General features: G+C 43.2%; 1 protein-coding gene across 4 annotated transcripts in view; it reads left to right on the top strand.

Annotated features, from left to right (window-relative positions):
• Nucleotides 1-19538, top strand: part of LOC5570897 (laminin subunit alpha-1) — a 547286-nt gene that overhangs the window by 514274 nt on the left and 13474 nt on the right. For all 4 annotated transcript variants that reach the window (XR_002500521.1, XM_021844981.1, XM_021844982.1 and 1 more), the window contains exon 12: nucleotides 3703-3993. Coding sequence is in view for 3 of the 4 variants with exons in the window: in XM_021844981.1 (XP_021700673.1) it covers nucleotides 3703-3993 (291 nt within the window). In the remaining variant the exon portion in view is untranslated. The remainder of the gene's footprint in view (nucleotides 1-3702; nucleotides 3994-19538) is intronic.

Raw genomic sequence — 19538 nt, 5'->3', positions numbered from 1 at the left:
GCGCTGTGATCAAACGATGAAGATTGTTCGAACTTGAACACGGCTCTCGTGAGCACAAGCTTTGAACAGAACATGAACAGAACACGTTCAAATGCATCTCTGCTACAAACGCGAATCTCTTTTCACACTCGCGCCACGTGGACCGAAAACAATTGGTTTTGATTCCTTCGCTCGCCCTGCAAGAGCATGCCATGAAATCGGAAGACCACACACTACTAACGCGAATCTCTTTTCGCACTCGCGCCACGCGGACCGAAAACGATTGGTCTCAATTCCGTCGCTCACCATGCAAGAGCATGCCATGGAATCGGAAGACCAATTGAAACAATCGCAACAGACACTACACGGCTATTCAGGCTGATCCACAGTGCGTTGAATGTATGGAGATGCGGGACAAAAATCAAAACTGGAAGATCAAGCCATTTAAGCACCTTGGTATGAAAGGAAAAGTTTTTTCTGGTGAAAAGAGCTGCAATTTGCATAAATGACATATAGTATACGCATAATCGCAAAACTGTCCTAAGCGCCAATTCCAATATTTTCCAACAAAAACCTTGTAATTTGTACTATTATTGCCTATAATGATGTAAGAAGTTATTTGCAAATATGTCTCTTCACACTCGTAGCTGCAAAAGTGACTTATACGTTTTTATGCAAAAAAAATGCGCACATTTTAATTTTTTTTAGTATTTACCATAAAATTTGAATAAAATCTTGGAAACTTCATTTAAAATATATTATTTTAAACATAAACTTGCTCTGGTGTAATGTCTGGTTCAGCTTTGACCACATAGCGTTGCGAGATTTTCGGATTTTTTATCACAAACAACTCATTTTCATACTTGTGCTGATTAAGGAGTTTACCGAAAAATAGTTGAAAATCTCGAAGAGTTGCAGGGAGTTGCAGCTGTATCTTTCAGACCTCTTAGAGGACACTCTGAAAAAGATGTCTGTGAGTGATTTAGAGTGGAACTCGGTGGAACTTTTTTTGAATTGATAACCAAAGTTACATGTTAGTATTTTATAAGTTTGATTTCATAGCCAACTCATCGTGCCGATTTCTCATATTCAAAGTTAAAATTGGTGTGCTTATCCCATCAAATATACTTAACGAACCTTCAAACATGTTCTCTTTTAAATTTTGATTGAATATATTGGTTTCAACGCCCTCCGTACTGGTTGAAAGTAATGTTGAAAACATGCGACAAAATTAAGTTTTTCTGCTACTCCGACAACTGTCACTTTCGACGCTTGTTGTAGTCGTTTTAGTGCTTTATGAATCTTATAAATACACGTTTCAACAGCCGATGTTATCTATAAACACTTTTGGATACTTATTATCGCCGAAAAAAATAACTTGAAATTTGATTTTTGTCTATGGAGCAACGCACTGTGTGATCGGGAAAAGGCATTTAATATTGATGATCAACTCCTGACGTGCCTTAGCAGCCAAGACAATAAATGAACTATTCGAGGATCCCACTTCTAATTGATTTTTAAATGCTTTTAAGTAGTTTCTAATGCATGGAGAACTCCATGGCAGTGTCAAGGAACAACTTAAGCCCCTAAGAAAATCCTTGGGGACGCTTTGGGAAGTTATCATAAACATGAAAATCCCTTGGGAACTTCTTGTAAACCCATGAAAAACTATTGTTACCTCAATGAACCGCTTGAGTTCGTCACAAAACACCAGAATCTATCGAATCTCTGATAGCTACTAGGAACTCTTGGAAACCCTTATAAATCTTAGTCAATCACTTGCGAATTCTTGAGGACACTGGAAACTCTTGGTAATCTTTCAGATTCCCCTGTGATAAGCTTTTAAGGATACTATGGAATTCTCTAAAACCTTAGAAGGTCCGCTTTGGGAATTTTTGAAAATCTCCGAATGCTCTGTGAAAACCTCCCTGGAATTCATTGTGAACTCTTCGGAATGCTTAAGGTATTAACCCCTCTACCATGAGCTTCATATTTTTATCACAAATTATAAAACTTTTCTGTTTCTTGATATTTTTGCACCATTTTTTTCACAAGTTTTCAATAAAAAAAGTCTTCTAGCTTTAAAATCCTTGACGATATTGATCATTGGCCATCCGGTTTTGAAAATACTTCGATGTTCCTTGGGGACGGACCTGGTGTAGTGGTTAGAACACTCGCCTCTCACGCCGAGGACCTGGGATCGAATCCCATCCCCGACATAGTCACTTATGACGTAAAAAAAAGTTATAGTGACGACTTCCTTCGGAAGGGAAGTAAAGCCGTTGGTCCCGAGATGAACTAGCCCAGGGCTAAAAATCTCGTTAATAAAGTCAAATCAATCAATCGATGTTCCTTGGAAGACCGACATTCTTTATATAAAATGTCTTTGCCGGCCAAAGCAATTTATCCAATCCATAAAATGTAGGCTAAACAATATTAGATAATCAAGAGCTAATCTGAAAACATCATAAGAATTTGTTATTCATAGTCAACTCTCCATAACTAAATATTGAAGAGACCGTCGAGTTAGGGAGGTATCGAGTTATAGAACACAAAACTAGTGCAAATGCGATCGAAGAGACCATCAAGGTAGCCATGAAAACCAACTTTTACTATTGTTCTCTAACTCGATATCGAGATACGGAATATCCAGTAAGGGAGAGTTAACTGTAATTTGAATGAAGCGTCAGACCAATTCTTGGGCGGCGTCTCGAAACAAATATTACTTGAAACCTAAATTTTCAGATGGTGTTGTTTTTAACACATTCGTGGTAGCTATAGTCTTTCTTTACACTTATGTGGTTTACGAAATTCTATGAATTTCATCAGGATACCAGAGAACTACCTCATAACTTCTCTTTATCATTTACAAATTTCATCAGATTATCATTCAAAAAGTTTTCCAACATTCAATGTCAAAATTCGGACATCCAATAACCACATGTACCAACAGCAATCAACTTCACCATGATATCCTGAAATTGCTTTCGGCAGCTCAATAAATAATTATTAATCAAATATTTGATTTATTCAAGATATCCCATAAATCAGTTCGATACGCGTACTCGGAGATACGATAAATGCCTATCACAAGTTTACGATCTTTGCGACTCCGATGGTCGAAAACTGCTGCCAGAAAACCAGACCCGTTTGGCAGTGTCCCGAAGAAAAAGATTTATGCAAAAATCTTGTAAAATTGGTCGATGGCAAAGTCCGCACTCACTCGGCACCCTTCCCAGGTACCACGAAATCGCTCCCAAGATTTATGAGTGACATGGACTTCTGGCTGCACGAAGCCGATCCGCATCGATCTTTATCGAGTGGGACAGATCTGTTCCGCATATATTTATGTACGAAGAAATTGAATTGCGGCCAAAAGAGCGCAGAGAAAGGGATATCCCTGTTTATCGACCCGAACGTCCACGGCACCGAGCGTGTAATTACGAGCCCATAAATAACGTTTTGGCCCATTTTTCAATCCTACAACCCGCGCCCGGCGATTGATACGATCGCGATTATTAGCATTTTGTCATCTCTTCCTTGTTTACATATTTTCGGGCCCTTTCGGGAAGACCGCTTTCAGTTGCCGATCAAGATCAAGGCTTTTTCCTGATTGTGTTGTTTTTTGTACTTGGTATCGAATTTCAGATCTACCGAACTGTTTCCAACGCGAGACTAATGGACTGATACGATTTCCCTTTCCATTCTTTCTGATTCTTTCAGGATGTCGTTGCCACGTGGAAGGATCGGCAAACCGGTTGTGCCACCGGCAAAGTGGACAGTGTGTCTGCAAGCCCAACGTCATGGGTCGTCAGTGCAACAAGTGCATGGTCGGCTACTGGAATGTGCAGTCCGGAGTGGGGTGCATTCCGTGCTCGTGCGATCCCAACGGGAGCGGCAAACTCGAGTGTGATACGAACAGCGGCCAGTGCTTCTGTAAGGACGGTGTCGAAGGCGTCAAGTGCGACCGCTGCCAGCAGGGCTACTACGGGTTCTCTAGTCAAGGGTGTAAGAGTAAGTATGACTTTTTTTCTTTATGTTTTATTAGCTTTTTGCGATGTTTATATATCTACTTATCCTTTTTACGGATTCCGGTTAATACTATCGTACTCTCAATAACTTTCGGACATCAATCCACATTAATTCACATCATCTTCGAATTGCACCAGATCTCTTACTATCACGTTCCTCGTTTAGTTAAACCACTTGTTTCACTTTGTCAGTTATGGCATTCCTTCATTACTTTATTTTACTTTTGATGGCGGTACGTCCTTCAAGACATGACTTGCGCCACAATGTTACGCCAATAAACTCGGTCCATGGCTGCTTGGCTCCGATTTCTCGATCGTTCTACACTTCCAAGATCCTGTTCCACTTGGTCAAACCACCTAGCTGCGCCCCTCTTTATTTTGTACCGGATTCGAGATGAACACCATTTTTTGGAGATCCGTAGTAAGAACGAGTTCCGGCAATGATACATCTTCGATTTCTCTGCTGCAGTTATAATCCGACGTTACCAATGATCCGAGGTAGAAAATTCATCCACCACCTCGAACTCATCTCCGTCGATCATCACATGACTGCCAATGTGAGCGCTCGGTTCCTCCAGCCAGCAGATATCTCGTCTTTGGCGTATTTTCCTTCAATCCAACCCTTGCTGCTTCACGTTTTAGCCTGGTATAATGGAACGTTCTTCCGACAATGTCTAAGTCGTCAGCGAAACAGATGAAGTGGCTAATAACTTCCCACAAATCTGCTTGCTAGCGACGATAGACGGTGAAAGATGATCTGGAAAGGCATTTCATAGGCTGTGTTAGGAATAGTGACCGCTCGATAGTTCTCATATTCTAACTTGTCACCCTTTTTGTATATTGGGTATATAACCTCTTCTTCCACTGCTCCGGTAGCTGTACTGTATCCCAGATCCTGGACTTCAAATGGCACAGAAAAGTAGCGAACCTGTCCGAGCCCATTTTGATAAGTTCCGCTCCGATACCATCCTTTCCAGTTGCGTTTTTGCTCTTGAGATGTTTGATAGCATCCTTAACATCCATTTATCCTGCTGCCTTGGTATTCATCATCTGCGCCATTCAAATACACTAAAGTCTTTTTTTACACGGTTTTTTTTTGCACGCTTTATTTTTACACGGCTTTTTTTACACGCCTTTCGGAATTAACACGGTACTTTTTTTTGCACAAAATTCGGAAATAACACGGTTTTTTTACTTATTTACACGGATTTCGGAATTAACACGGCTTTTTTTCCTATTCACACGGATTCCAGAATTAACACGGTACTTTTTCCACGGATTCTAGAATTACCACGGTTTATTTTAACACAAATTCCAGAATTACCACGGTTTTTTTTTGCACGGAATTTTTTTGCACGGCACGGGGGACCGTGTAAAAAAAAACCATAGTGTATTCATCTTTGTGCTGCTTCTACCTTTCAATCATCTCACGTTCGTCTGTCAAGATACCTCCATTATATATCTCAGCACATTTCGGCTGGTGGCACAAATCCATTGCGGGATGCATTGAGTTTCTTGATACGCGTTTGTTGAGAACGATAAAGTCTGTTAGGGTAATCTCTAGGTGTACCGACACGGGAAACTGTGCTGGAAATAGGTGCTACGTATGGTAATGTTTTGAAGGTGACGAAATCAATTAGTCTAAGGCCGTTTTTGTTCGTAAAGTGGTGAGCGCTGAACTTCCCTATAAACGATCTGAAATGCTCCTCCTGGCCCATCTAAGCATTGACATCTCCGAGAACGATTTTGACGTTGATTATGCAAATATGGAAGAAACAGCCTTTGATCTTCAACTTGCACATTCGGTTGTTGATTGGCTACCACATTTCGCCCATCACGATTAAAGCTGTGCCCAACTCGTGTCTGTTGCCGCAACTTTGATAGATGGTATAACCACAGACAAACAGACGTGACACCCAGAAGAAATTTCTTCAAAATCCATAGCCCAGTTTACTCCATCACCATCTGATGAGCATGTTGCACGAAATACTGTTTCGTTCAACAAGACCTGCAGATGGTGGTAGTGTGAAACATCAAATGCGAAGAAAAACTATGCGCGTGCCTCTGGTTGTGAGATTTGTAACATACCGAATTGGAAATGATCGTTAAATGAGTGGTCGATGGAAATTTCTACAGTGTTATGTATGTTTATCAGTGGCATAACCATCCCTATACGTATGTACCGTCAACTATATCCAGCAAACTTTATGCAGCGCTACGATGTCGAACTTGTGGACCCTCAATAAGTCGGAAAGAATGTGGGTACTTCCCAAGAAATTAAGAGAATTACAGTTCCATGCATTATTGCAGTTCCGGTGCGTATATACAGTGTATGCTTCCTGTACTAATAATGTTTACGGTTGGCTTGTGAGGCCTGTACCAACTCCCTGTCTCGACAGAGAACCATCATGCACAGCACTGTTTAGAGTCCCACGCTGGCACTGTGACAATGATCAGCCGCTCCTTACATGGAGAACAGACGCTCTGATAAGCTACACCCTCCAAAGAGAGGAGCCCCCTTTCCCTGACAGCATACGACCAAGGTCTCACCGGGTTATGACCAAGGTTATGACCCATAACGTGGGTAGATCACCGGGTGCGTTGTGGGGTAAAGATCTACCAGTGAACCCTAGTCCTGACTGCTTCAAACGATGAGAACAGGTTATTATAGTAATCAAAGGAATATTTTTTTAGTCCTTGTTACAATTTTAAACCTTGTTGAAAGTGACAAGTCTCGGTTTTCCCGGTTGCCGAGAATGATCTTGAGACTAGGAAAAAAAATGAGTCGAATACAACAATTTGTTTTCTAATCTTTTATTTATTTAGTTCTCTAGTTTGAAGAAGTAAGGACTAGGATTCTGATGCATGGACAATATCAGTGTAATTTCTTGGCTTTATCAAGGGATCCGATTTTGAATGATAAAGGGGCGCGCCTGTGGAGAGTGTACCCACGACATTCTTCAAAGGGTATAAATAGCGGAACCTTTCAATTAGAATCCTTTCCTGCGATCAAGTTAGGAATTACAACTGTAAGAAAACCGAATACTTTATCACTTCTCAATAGTAATAATGTAACACGATATGCACTAAACAAAGGACACGGGATATACTACAATAGATTAAATATTGGTCGCAGTGGTTTATGTTCCGAACAGAAAAAAAAGGTCAAACCGGGGTTGGTTACCCGATCTTTCCGATGGCGACTACCCCAGACGGCAACGCGGGGAGATAGAGATAGGAGTTACTAGACAAGAGGCTAAGGACCACAAATGGGGTCTTTTTTATACATGCATGGTACGCAATGTCCAGTAATTTACCACCTAACACTTCCTTCATTCAACCCTCCAATTCATATTCTAACTTATGTTTGATCATATCCAAGAATATGTGAACGAAAGTAGTATTATAATCGGACATTGCAGGCGCTTAGCACTTCGTCAATATTATGCTTGACCAGTTTTCACTGCTCGTGTCAAATACGCTGGTTATTTAAACAATACACTTTCAATATCTAATGACAAACAGTTCCCCAATTTCGATAAGTCAAGTTCTCAAGAATCTTGGAAGTTATACTAGGAGCTTAACGCATCCTGCTACGGCTTCGTGGCGTGGACCAAAGTGTGCAGGCATAAGGATGGGAGCATCTTGGCAGACGGAGCCTGTGGGGCACCTGGGCACCCCTCACAGTATTTTGTCCCTTACCGCGTTAATGCAGGGCTCTGGCGTGGTGGACCTCTTTTCCCGTGCTACTCGTGGGATCCAATCATGAATACAAACTTAAACCAAAATCAAAATAATAGTAGTAGTGCAGGTAGTAGCAGTAGTAGGGAAGCGAACCCCTTCGCAAGAAGTGGGTTAGCTAGGTCTCCGTTGAGGAGAGCGGAAGCAGGAGGAGGCAGCAGTGCACGTAGTGCCAGAGCTGGAAACCATATTTCATCCCCGGCTAACGCATCGGGTGAGGTTATGGATGGAGCGTGGTTGATGAGGGCCATCAATAAAAGTAGAGATGGGTTCTCTGCGATGGAAGTGGCTGCACAGCAGCTCGACTCCATAATTGACTTTGCGTCCTCGAAGTCTAACATCAGCAAGGACCTCAAGCAGGCCCTGTTCAGACTTCGTAAGTCGATGTTCGCGGCCAAGCAGAACCATGCTGAACCCATGGCGACTGTGGCTGCGGCAGAACCCGTGAAATTGAAGGTGCCGAAGTCTACCCAGACGGAGCCCTTCGTTTTCGCGGGTAGCCCCAAAAGTGCGGAAGCGAATGCTTACAACAAGCAATCGCAGAAGCGCGCGAGGCAGCCGTCAGGGGAGGAGCTACCCGGCGGCGCTCGCAAGGCCAGGCGGATATTAACCCCGAAAACCGGCAGAAGTGCCGGAAAATCGGACCCCAGCCAGGCGTCCCGGAAAGCCGAGAAGGGTGGGCCCGAAAAGGCTGGCCCCTCACGGAGTGATGGGAACAGGGGGTTGCGACCTTTGAGAGGTCCTCAATCACCACAGGTTAGGGCGGATCAGGGGGGGACGCCCCCTGGACAACCGTAGTGAGAAAGAAGAAGAAGGAGAAGCAGGAAGTTCAGGAGCGCAGGGATACCAGGCCTAAGAAAAGTAGGAGGGTAGGTGCCAAGCGCGAAAAGGGTGATGCGATCATCATCAAGACGGAAGAGTCCAAGTACTCGGAAGTCCTGAAGGCGATGCGCAGTGACGCGAAGCTCGCAGATCTTGGAGCCGACGTACGCAGTGTCAGACGCACTCGTACAGGTGAAATGATTCTCGAGCTTAAGCGCGACAAGGAGCGCAAGGGCGCCGCCTACAAAAGTTTGGCGGAAGAGGTCCTTGGCGAGGGTGTCGAAGTGAGGGCTCTGACGCAGTCAGTGACTCTGAAGGTGATGAACCTTGACGAGATCACCAACGCAGAAGAGCTCGTCACAGCACTGCGGCAACAGTGCGAGATTCAGGTGCCCACCGCTGCCGTTCAGCTACGGAAAGGTCCGGCAGGTACTCAGGTGGCCTTAGTACACCTACCTGTGGCGGACGCAAATAAGTCCGCTAAGGTAGGCAAGATCAAGGTTGGTTGGTCAGTATGCTCACTGAACATACATGAGCAACCGGTGATCTGCTTTAGGTGTAGGGAACCAGGACACAAGTCCTGGGGCTGTAAAGGCCCTGATAGGACCAAGTTGTGTAGGCGTTGTGGTGAGGAAGGTCATAAGGCACTAGGCTGCAAGAACCCTCCCAAGTGCTTGATTTGTTCCGGCAAGTCCGTGAACAACAATCATCCAACGGGAGGCTCAAGGTGCCCGACCTTCAAACGAGCCATTAACGAAAAGTCACAGTGCAGGTAACGCAGCTGAACCTGAACCACTGTGACGCAGCTCAGCAACTGCTGTACCAGTCAGTTGCTGAGTGGGGGACGGACATCGCCATCATATCGGACCCATACCGAGTACCCGCCGGCAACGGCAACTGGGTCGTGGATGGATCCGGAAAAATGGCGGCGATATGGACGACGGGTAAATACCCCGTGCAGGAGTTGGTGTCTACTACCTACGAGGGCTTCGTGATCGCCAAGGTAAACGGGGTCCTCTTTTGTAGCTGCTATGCGCCTCCGAGTTGGTCGACCGAGCGGTTCACGCAGATGCTGGACTGCATGACGACCGTGTTGACAGGGCGAAGGCCAGTAGTAATAGCGGGTGACTTCAATGCCTGGGCCGTGGAATGGGGAAGCCGCATCACGAACCAGCGAGGTCAAATCCTGCTAGAGGCACTGGCCGTGCTAGATGTCGATCTGGCTAATGTTGGTACCAAAAGTACCTTCAGCCGAAACGGAGCGGAGTCGATTATCGACGTTACTTTTTGTAGTCCTGGCCTAACGAGTAGTTCGAACTGGAGGGTAGACAATGCCTACACTCACAGCGACCACCTGGCGGTTCGCTACAGTATCGACTACAACAACAGCAGGCAGCGCGTAGAGGAAGCGGCTAGGTCACGGCCAAGCCCTCGTAGGTGGAAGACATCGTACTTCAATGACGAAGTACTTAGGGAGGCGCTCCGTCGTGAGCGTAACCTACTCGGCCTAAGCGGGGACGAACTGGTAGCGGTGCTTTCGCGTGCGTGCGATGCGACCATGCCTAGGAAAGTCCACCCTAGAAATGGGAGACCACCGACGTTCTGGTGGACTCAAGCAATTGCGAACCTGCGCCGCGCCTGCCTACGGGCCAGGAGGCGGATGCAGCGAGCACGTACCGAGCAGGAGCGTGAAGAACGACGGGCGGTGTTCACCGCTGCCAAAGTCGCGCTGAAGTCCGAGATAAGGGCAAGCAAAAAGGCCTGCTTTGAGAGACTCTGTCAGAGTGCCAACGTGAACCCGTGGGGTGATGCCTACAGGATCGTTATGGCGAAGACAAGAGGTGCAATTGCTCCTACGGAGCAATCTCCACAGATGCTGGAGGGGATCATCGAGGGGCTCTTCCCGCGCCACAACCCTAGCCCATGGCCTCCTTTTGTAGGACAGCCGGGGATTGGGGCTGGCGATGAGGATAGAGTAACCGATGAGGAACTTGTAGGGATTGCAAAATCCCTAAGCATGGGGAAGGCACCAGGTCCGGACGGAGTTCCAAACCTGGCCCTCAAAGTCGCAATCTTGGAGGCTCCCGGTATGTTCAGATCTGCTATGCAGATATGCCTGGACGAGGGAGTATTTCCAGATGCGTGGAAGAGGCAGAGCCTGGTACTATTGCCAAAGGCGGGGAAACCACCTGGTGACCCGTCGGCGTATAGACCAATATGCTTGATTGACACGGCGGGGAAGGTGCTCGAGAAGATCATCCTCAACAGACTGTTGAGGTACACTGAGAGTGTAAATGGTCTCTCAAGCAACCAGTTCGGCTTCCGGAAAGGGAAGTCCACCGTAGACGCTATTCTGGCGGTTACGAAAACCGCTGAGATAGCACTCCAGCGTAAGAGGAGGGGGATTCGCTACTGCGCAGTAGTGACTCTGGATGTAAGGAACGCATTTAATAGTGCCAGTTGGGCGGCTATTGCCGATGCGCTCCTGCGTCTGGGGATACCCGAGTACCTGTACAAGATTCTCGGAAGTTACTTCCAGAATCGGGTATTAGTCTATGACACAGAGGTGGGTCGGAAGTGCTTTCACATAACCTCAGGAGTCCCGCAAGGTTCCATCCTGGGCCCGGTGTTATGGAATGTCATGTATGACGAGGTGTTGAGATTAAAATTCCCGGCGGGTGTGGTCATCGTTGGCTTTGCCGACGATATTACGCTGGAGGTCTACGGTGAATCGATCGAAGAAGTGGAATTGACTGCAGCCCACTCGATCGCAATTGTGGAGGAGTGGATGAGCTCCAGGAAACTGGAATTGGCTCACCACAAAACTGAGGCGGTTGTTGTCAACAACCGAAAGTCGGTGCAGCAAGCGGTGATCAGTGTAGGCGACTGCACGATCACTTCGAAGCGCTCCGTCAAACACTTGGGGGTGATGATCGACGATAAGCTTACCTTCGGTAGCCACGTCGATTATGCCTGCAAGAGAGCCTCCACAGCTATTGTGGCACTGTCCCGGATGATGTCCAATAGCTCTGCGGTGTACGCCAGCAAGCGAAAGCTTCTGGCCAGTGTCGCCTCGTCCATACTGAGGTATGGTGGCCCGGCTTGGGGCACGGCCTTAAGTACCAAGAGCTACCGTAGCAAGCTAGAGAGTACTTATAGGCTAATGTGCCTGAGGGTTGCGAGCGCGTACCGTACCGTGTCACACGATGCACTCTGCGTCATCACCGGTATGGTGCCTATTGGTATCCTTATCATGGAAGACATAGAGTGCTTCGAAATGCGCGGCACAAGAGGCATACGCAGGACTGCCAGACTGGCCTCCATGGTCAAATGGCAGCGTGCGTGGGACAGTTCCACCAAGGGAGTGTGGACTCACAGGTTGATTCCGAGGTTAGATATCTGGGTCAATAGGCGCCATGGGGAACTAACATTCCACCTGACACAGGTCCTTTCGGGCCATGGTTGCTTTAGACAGTATCTACACCGTTTCGGTCATGCGGGTTCTCCCGAATGTCCAGTTTGTGCAGGTTTAGAGGAAACGGCGGAACACGTTTTGTTCGTGTGCCCGCGTTTCCGCACAATGCGTGACCGCATGTTAGCCACATGCGGTCGCGACACGACTCCGGACAATTTGGTCCAGAGGATGTGTGAAGACGAGTTTGGCTGGAATGCCGTTTCATCGGCTATCACCCACATCGTCTCGGAACTGCAAAGGAGGTGGCGAGTGGACTCGAGGAGTGGCTAGTGCAGACGCTAAACAACAAGTGGTCCAAGGGTTCGCAGTCGGCTACGTAGGTCATACCGGTGCCCTACGGTCGAAATCGACCCTTACAGCGATTAAGTGGCCGCGGGGAGAACATCCTGGTAGCGCTGCTGTCGTGGCGCCGGCCTACTGGGTGGATACGAGCCTCTGGTTGTTCGGGGCAGGTGGAGGCCCCTTCGTCAGCAATCCCAGCTGGTGCTAGCTGATAGGGCCTGAGCCTTCAGTAGGTCAAATTGCGAAGCCCGCAGTATCAGTTCTTGATACCTGCGGTGCAGCTGGGCGCGGGCTTAGTGGTCGACCCTGCCCGCCTTCAGCGGACAACGGGAGGTAAGGACCACCCGGGAAGCTGGCAATGCGCCAGCATGCTACCTTGGTGGACCCCCATAAGCGTGTCATCGATGTTCGTTGCTGCATGGCTACGCAGCTAACCTGGAGGATGCGATGTGCAATAGCCCCTCTCCGAAGCAATGCCTTCTTGGTGGTCCCGGAGAGACGAAGGGTTTGGCGGCAATGGAAATGGTTTAGTGGGTCGGGGGTGTAGTCCTGTTTACTGCTTGCATGTAGTAAATGGTCCCTAACCCCACACGGCGTCTGTTGAGCAGATTATCCCCCCATTGCTTAGAAAAAAAAAAAAAAAAAAAAAGACCAATTCAAGATGATTGACGCAGACGCAGCTCTGCGATGAGAACCTGAACGATGCAGAACACGCAGGCATAGAAAGTCAAGACAGTGAAGGTGATAGCTACGTGGAAACGGGTAGTTGAATCCGATCAGTTCTCACGATGGGGGATGTTCAGAATGCCACAGCTCAAACCAACAAAGCCATTGGCAAGGATGGTATCGGAGTTGAACTCTTCAGGGTGTGGCCGTAAAAGTTGGTAGATCAGTTTATCTTCCGTAGGAAAATGAGCTCGTGGAAAAATATCAAGCTAGTTTTATCTTTTCACAGTGGCAAATCCCCGAGAAATGACATGAATTCCTGTTCATCGATTTTAAGGCTGCTTAAGACAGTATTGACTGTTTAGGCTTTGGAAGATCATAGAAGACACTGGCATATCCGAGGAACTAACAAGATTGAGCAGAGCAACGTTCGACGATGTGCAAAACTACGTAGAACCTGCAGTTGGAACGGGCCATATCTGACAATTTCGAAGTATAATATCGCCACAAAATTGATGAGAATGTCGGGAATTTCTCGGAAAACGTATTTGATGGATGTCCCTAAACTGAACTAGTTTTGATTTTTCTTCCATCCATGAAACATTGCCTGTCCAGGTTAGGCTAAGCAGAAAAGTTCTGTCTCAAACTCCTACGTCCTTGGCATGCTGCTCTTCGACAAACGGTCTTCAGTGGTACGTAATGGGCTACTGACAAGATCTGGAATAGCTAAAATTTCATTTGTACTACATGCTTAATGTTGATCTAGCCTACTCCAACGAAAAGGTCGCCGACAAAGAAAGTTGTCTCGAATGAAATTCATCTGCTGCTACCTCTATTAAGGTAAAAAGGTGTAGTACGCCCTCCTTAAGGAAATACTGCTCTATCACAGTAGCAAATGTATCACTTCTAAAATATTTATGTCAAGGTTTCCTTATTTAGTTGGTCATTCTCTGCACGCAACTTTCTCTTTCCAGGTTGCTTCAAAAAAGCGTAAACGGTCCCAATGTTTACGTTTCAAAACAACCCGGGCAATATGCCCCTCCCATAGACAAAAGGTCCACAGCGTTGTAGAAATGTTTCCAAAGAGAATTCCACCACTTGCTAAGCTTAAAGGGGTCCATTAGCAGTCTTCTTCCGGTAAAAGTTTATGTAACAAGTACAATAGTAAAGGATGGGCTTCATATACGGTAAGGCTTGCTTATCGGACGCATAATTTTACGCCAAAAACCGGATTTTCGATATTTTTAGAATTTCTATTGATTGTTTATACTTCCCAAAGAACATATATGCACAACATCATTTTTTCGCGAATATTCAAGATATGTGATCATATTTACGTGTAAAAAAAGCCTCAATCCCGTGAAAATGAAGAGGGGCGTATTGGCCCGATGGGGCGTATTACACCGAGTTACCCTACTTCTTAAGGTTGATCCGGTGATTCAAGTTGTAAGCGGGCGTCCGATTTACCGGCGCACCAGTGGTTGAAACTTGGTAGCGTAATGAACTACTCAACTAATCGTCTACGGTTTGTGTACGCTACTCCGTTATAGAATTCTCTAGCAATGCAAGTTCTTCTGAACCCGATACGTAGAACAACAATGCATTTTACCATAATTGACTGACTGGTTGTGGTGGAGCAGAGCTTCCGGTTCACTGATGCCCGGACCTACGCTGATGAGGACTCAGAGCCTAGCTGATATAGCCAATAAAGCTAATATGCTGATCGATGCACAATTTCCTCTTTTGTTTTACTATTCTGTCGATGGCGTCCAATGTGTTTACCTCGCGACACTTCACTTCATCGATATTCTCTACGTTCGATTTGGGTAGTTTCCTGCGCGCCTCTTCGAATTTATGGCAGATGAAGGCTACATCCCGATGGTTCCTCCACTTTACAATGCCAATTAATGCATGTAAACAACCATGTCAGACATTGAGTCCTTTTGAAAAAAGAATAATTCTGTGTTGTTTTTTTTTTATAAGGGCTTATCTGCATTCATCGATTTCTTTTAATCGTTGTTCTCTTTGCGTTATTGCAGAAAACTGCTTCTTTTTTCGTAACACATTTTTGTGCTGCAGGATGAGGAATCACTATACCTTGCTTCTTTAACAAGAAATATTACAAATTTATCTAATTTGGCGAAGTTATTAGCGAAAGAGAGGATCGATGAAGAGAAATCGCTCAAATAAAAAACAGCACAGAATTATTGTTTTGGTCAATGTCAAAGCAGTTATTCGCCATCGTTATTCGACGTGAGCCATATGTCTGACTTCCTACCGAATCTTTTTCCTAAGGCTCGATAAGTTGTCAATGCCTTTTCATCGTCTTTCGCTTCTACACACTTAGATTTTATTTTGTTGTTCGGTAAATTTTCTTACCGAAAACGAACTGTAAAGAAATATTTCACCGAAGTATCTGTATTACAGACGAGCTCTACCGAAAATCTGCAATAATTAGCAGAATCTAAACGTCATTTCTCTGTTTCCACCGAAATCGTCGACTATTTTACCGAAAACCTTGTAAGTTGTGAGGGTTCACCGTAGACTGCAAATTTTTATTTCGAGATTTTGAGTTTTTGATTCCAGGATTTCGATTTCGAGATTCCAATTTTCAGATTTTGAGATTTTGATACTTCGATTTTGAGATTTCGATTTCGAAATTTCCATATCGTGATTCAGATTTCAAAATTTCAACATTCCGATTTTGAGATTTTGTTTTCGAGATTTGATTTAGATTGTAAGATTTTGGTTCCGAAATTTTGATTACCAGATTTTAATTTTCAAAATTTGATTTTGTGGTTTTAATTTAGAGATTTCAAGACCATAATTTCCTGATTTATTACTCAATATTTAGATTGTTGTTGAGATCTCGATGTCAAGATACAATGTAGGGAGCCGGATCCTATTCTTGGCAGTTTTGATTCACTTCGGCAGTGGGGTTTTTTGAGAGCTACGAAGCTCATATTTGGCTACAATATGCGTCGTATTGAAGCGCTTCCACATGCAAAGTTTCAGATAATTCGGCCGAGGAAAACCCCCGATGCCAAAGTGAATCATGGAAGTGCCCAAGTAGCTCTGCACCCTAATGGCTTTACTATTACAAAGCAATTGTAAGACTATATCACAGTAATGGCATTGGCATGGCTTTGCAATGATTTGAATGGCAATCAAATTACAATCGAATAACGAAAAAATGGCAATCGAATTACAATGATAATTGAATGACAATCGCAACATTATCCAATGACAATTAAATGAAAGTCGCATGACAATCGAATGATAATCAAATAGCAATCGAATGACAATATAATGGCAATCGAATGACAATCGAATTAAAATCAAATGACAATCGAATAACAATCCAACGACAATGACTATCGAATGCAATCGAATGACAATCGAAAGGCAATCGGATGACAATCGAATGACAATCGAATGACAATCGAATGACAATCAAATGAAAGTCGAATGACAATCGAAGTAAGTATGCGCCGCTGGCGGTCGGTATTGGATAGGATGATTGAGAAACAGAATTTATACTGATATTAAATTAAACAATCCCCATTTTGTATTATTCTAGACATGTTTATTTTTTCATGAGTTTAATTCCACTGAAATAAAATAATGGTAATGTATACATGAGTTTTGCTCCTGTGATTCTTCGCTTCGCGAAAAACATTAAATACTCTCAACAACAACGTAAAGGGTGGTAAAGGTATGCTGCAAAAATCCACTGATGCCACAGTCCTGGCCCGTTTGCAGCAATTCTCCTCTAGCAAACAAAGCTGATGCAATGGATGTCTCATCTTCCATCTAGAAAATAACAATTTGGATTACTTTTTGTTAATACCGTTGGACTTATTCGGTAATTGACCTTTATCCATTGAACGACGCCGATAATGCATTTTCGTTTTTCTCAGTAAAATTTTGCTTCTACAAACAAATATGGTGGACTCAAACATTTCAAATTACCGTTTGTTCGGTAAGGCATTGCAACACTATGTACTGATGTACGGTAAAAATTTGCAGTCTACGGTGAATCCTCACAACTTACAAGGTTTTCGGTAAAATAGTCGACGATTTCGGTGGAAACAGAGAAATGACGTTTAGATTTTGCTAATTATTGCAGATTTTCGGTAGAGCTCGTCTGTAATACAGAAACTTCGGTGAAATATTTCTTTACAGTTCGTTTTCGGTAAGAAAATTTACCGAACAACGAAATAAAATCTAAGTGTGCAACTAACAAAAAAATACAATAATATTTTTGTGTTTCTATTTTTGATCTTAACTAATGGTTTCCTTCATGCATTAATTACACTTTGGCTAAAGCTTTTATACGGTACAGACAGTAACTATACTTTAGCAATTGCCAACATAGAGCTAGGAAATGAAGCTGTATTTACACTTTAATGCTGCATTAATGAGACATGGAATGCAGTATGACTTTAAATGCCATATTTTATAGTAGCATATAAAGTGATATTGATGCAACTATATACAGCTGTACGGTTACTTGGGATGGTTCAAAGCCAAGCAGAACGAAGTGTACTGAGTATTATACCGTGATGCATCAATACCCGGACGCTTAAGGCGACATAAATGTTCGAACTCTAATATGAGTGTGTTGTTATTGGAAATTCTTAAAGTAATATTGTTTAATAAGGTACCCCGGGGCAAGTGAGAATTCGGGGTAAGTGGGGCGTTTCGTCATAGCTCAACTAGGAAAAGTATTTCATGGGGGTATTCTTCTAGAAAGTTAAAGATACAATGACAAGGAATGTATTTAGTACTAAACATATTGTTTTTTTTTAATTACCATATGGTTTATGTAACAGTTGTCAGTTCAGCGCCATTTTCAACTTGCATGACAAATTGTGACACGTTTCACGTCTTGCATTGACTCGCAACAAATAAATGAGTTTTAAATCGAATTTCCATCAGTAAGCTATAATTTTTAGTATTATTACAAGCTGCTAACGATAAACCAGTATTTTGTTTTCATTTCATATGAAATTTTTGATGGTCTATCTTACCCCAAAATATATTTGTACCTGGGGTAAGTGGGACCTACCAAAACAAAAACCAGAATCAAAACTTTTCGTACACGTTTCATACATTTTGCTAGAGAGTAGCACTAAAACATTCAAACAAATGATTTTTATCAAAAAAGATCAACCTCAAATTACGTAATTGCATAAGAGGGAGAAAAAAGTGTCATTATTCTTTATTTTTTTAATAATTTTTGATTTTTGAAATACGACTTCAAAATTGAACTAACACACAGCTGAAATTTGAAATGCATCATAAGAACGATTACTTTTCTATGTTATTTGAACTTTATTTGTTATTTCAACCAAATTAAGTAGTGATGGAAAACAATTCCATCCCTTAAGGTGGTTTTCTGCCATGCATATAAATAATAACAAAACATATTTATAATTTCGTCAATTATTGATTGTTTATGTTCTACATTTTAATTAACAACTTATAAATGATATATTTTGAACATGTTTAATTCCTCTTTACGCTTTTATTGAGGAATTTTCAGTTAATATTATATGTGAGGTGACATACTATTAAATAAATGGTTTCTTCCTAAAACGTAACGTATTTTATGGTTGATCCCTTATGTACATCAAATATGTACTTATAATTAAAAATCTATGACTAAACAATCCTATTATTGTAATGGTTGACTTACTGATGTGGATTAACGCATGAAACTGGATGTGTCCCACTTGCCCCGCTTAGCGAGGTAACTGCGTCCATTGGCTCATTCTAAAACTTTCTTCCAAGGTTTTCACAATTTTGAAATTATTCGATTAATTTCATGCACACACCAGCAAATATGTTGCCAAAACGTGATTGTGTTGTTGGATTTGAAAAATATTGACATTTGAAAATTTTATTGAACAATTCGTTTGAACTATCGTTTTTTTCGTGCCCACTTGCCCCGCGGTACCTTACATTGTTTCAATCAAGATCTTCACAAAAGTGATGATCTTTTCGGTAAAAACCATTATTTTAATATGAAAATCATTTAAATATAAGAGCATGTCTTGTCTTTAAATCCGGACACCTGATACAAACGATGTCTTTAAATCCGGACACTTTTGAATCGATATCCGGACATCGGTTTTATAGTATGTAATATTCGTTTAATTCAAATAAAATCATATCAACATACGATGAAATATCAATGTTTAATAAACTTCATGTCCACGTTTGCCCTACAATGTGAAAAAGAATGGCACGTTTGTAATATAAGTGGTTTTATTACCTGAGCCGAAGTACATGTTGCTTGAACTGCAGTCGATGTGGCTCGAAATGTAATTATGAAAGTTTAATTGGATTCTGATTAATTCTGATAACTTACTATGCTTCCCCTAATTATTTTTCAAGTTTTCTCTTACTTGTATTTCTAAAAACTTACTTACACTGCTTGTACGTTGGTCTTTTAGACAATGTCCGGATCTGAAAACAATGGCTCGAAATCCCGGATAGTGTTTTTAAACACTGATAAATATATATTTCCAACTTAT

The sequence above is a fragment of the Aedes aegypti genome, chromosome 2 (assembly GCF_002204515.2).
Source record: "Aedes aegypti strain LVP_AGWG chromosome 2, AaegL5.0 Primary Assembly, whole genome shotgun sequence".
NCBI lineage: Eukaryota > Metazoa > Arthropoda > Insecta > Diptera > Culicidae > Aedes > Aedes aegypti.
The sequence above is the reverse complement of the archived record's forward strand: the minus strand, read 5'-3'. Positions and strand labels throughout refer to the sequence as shown.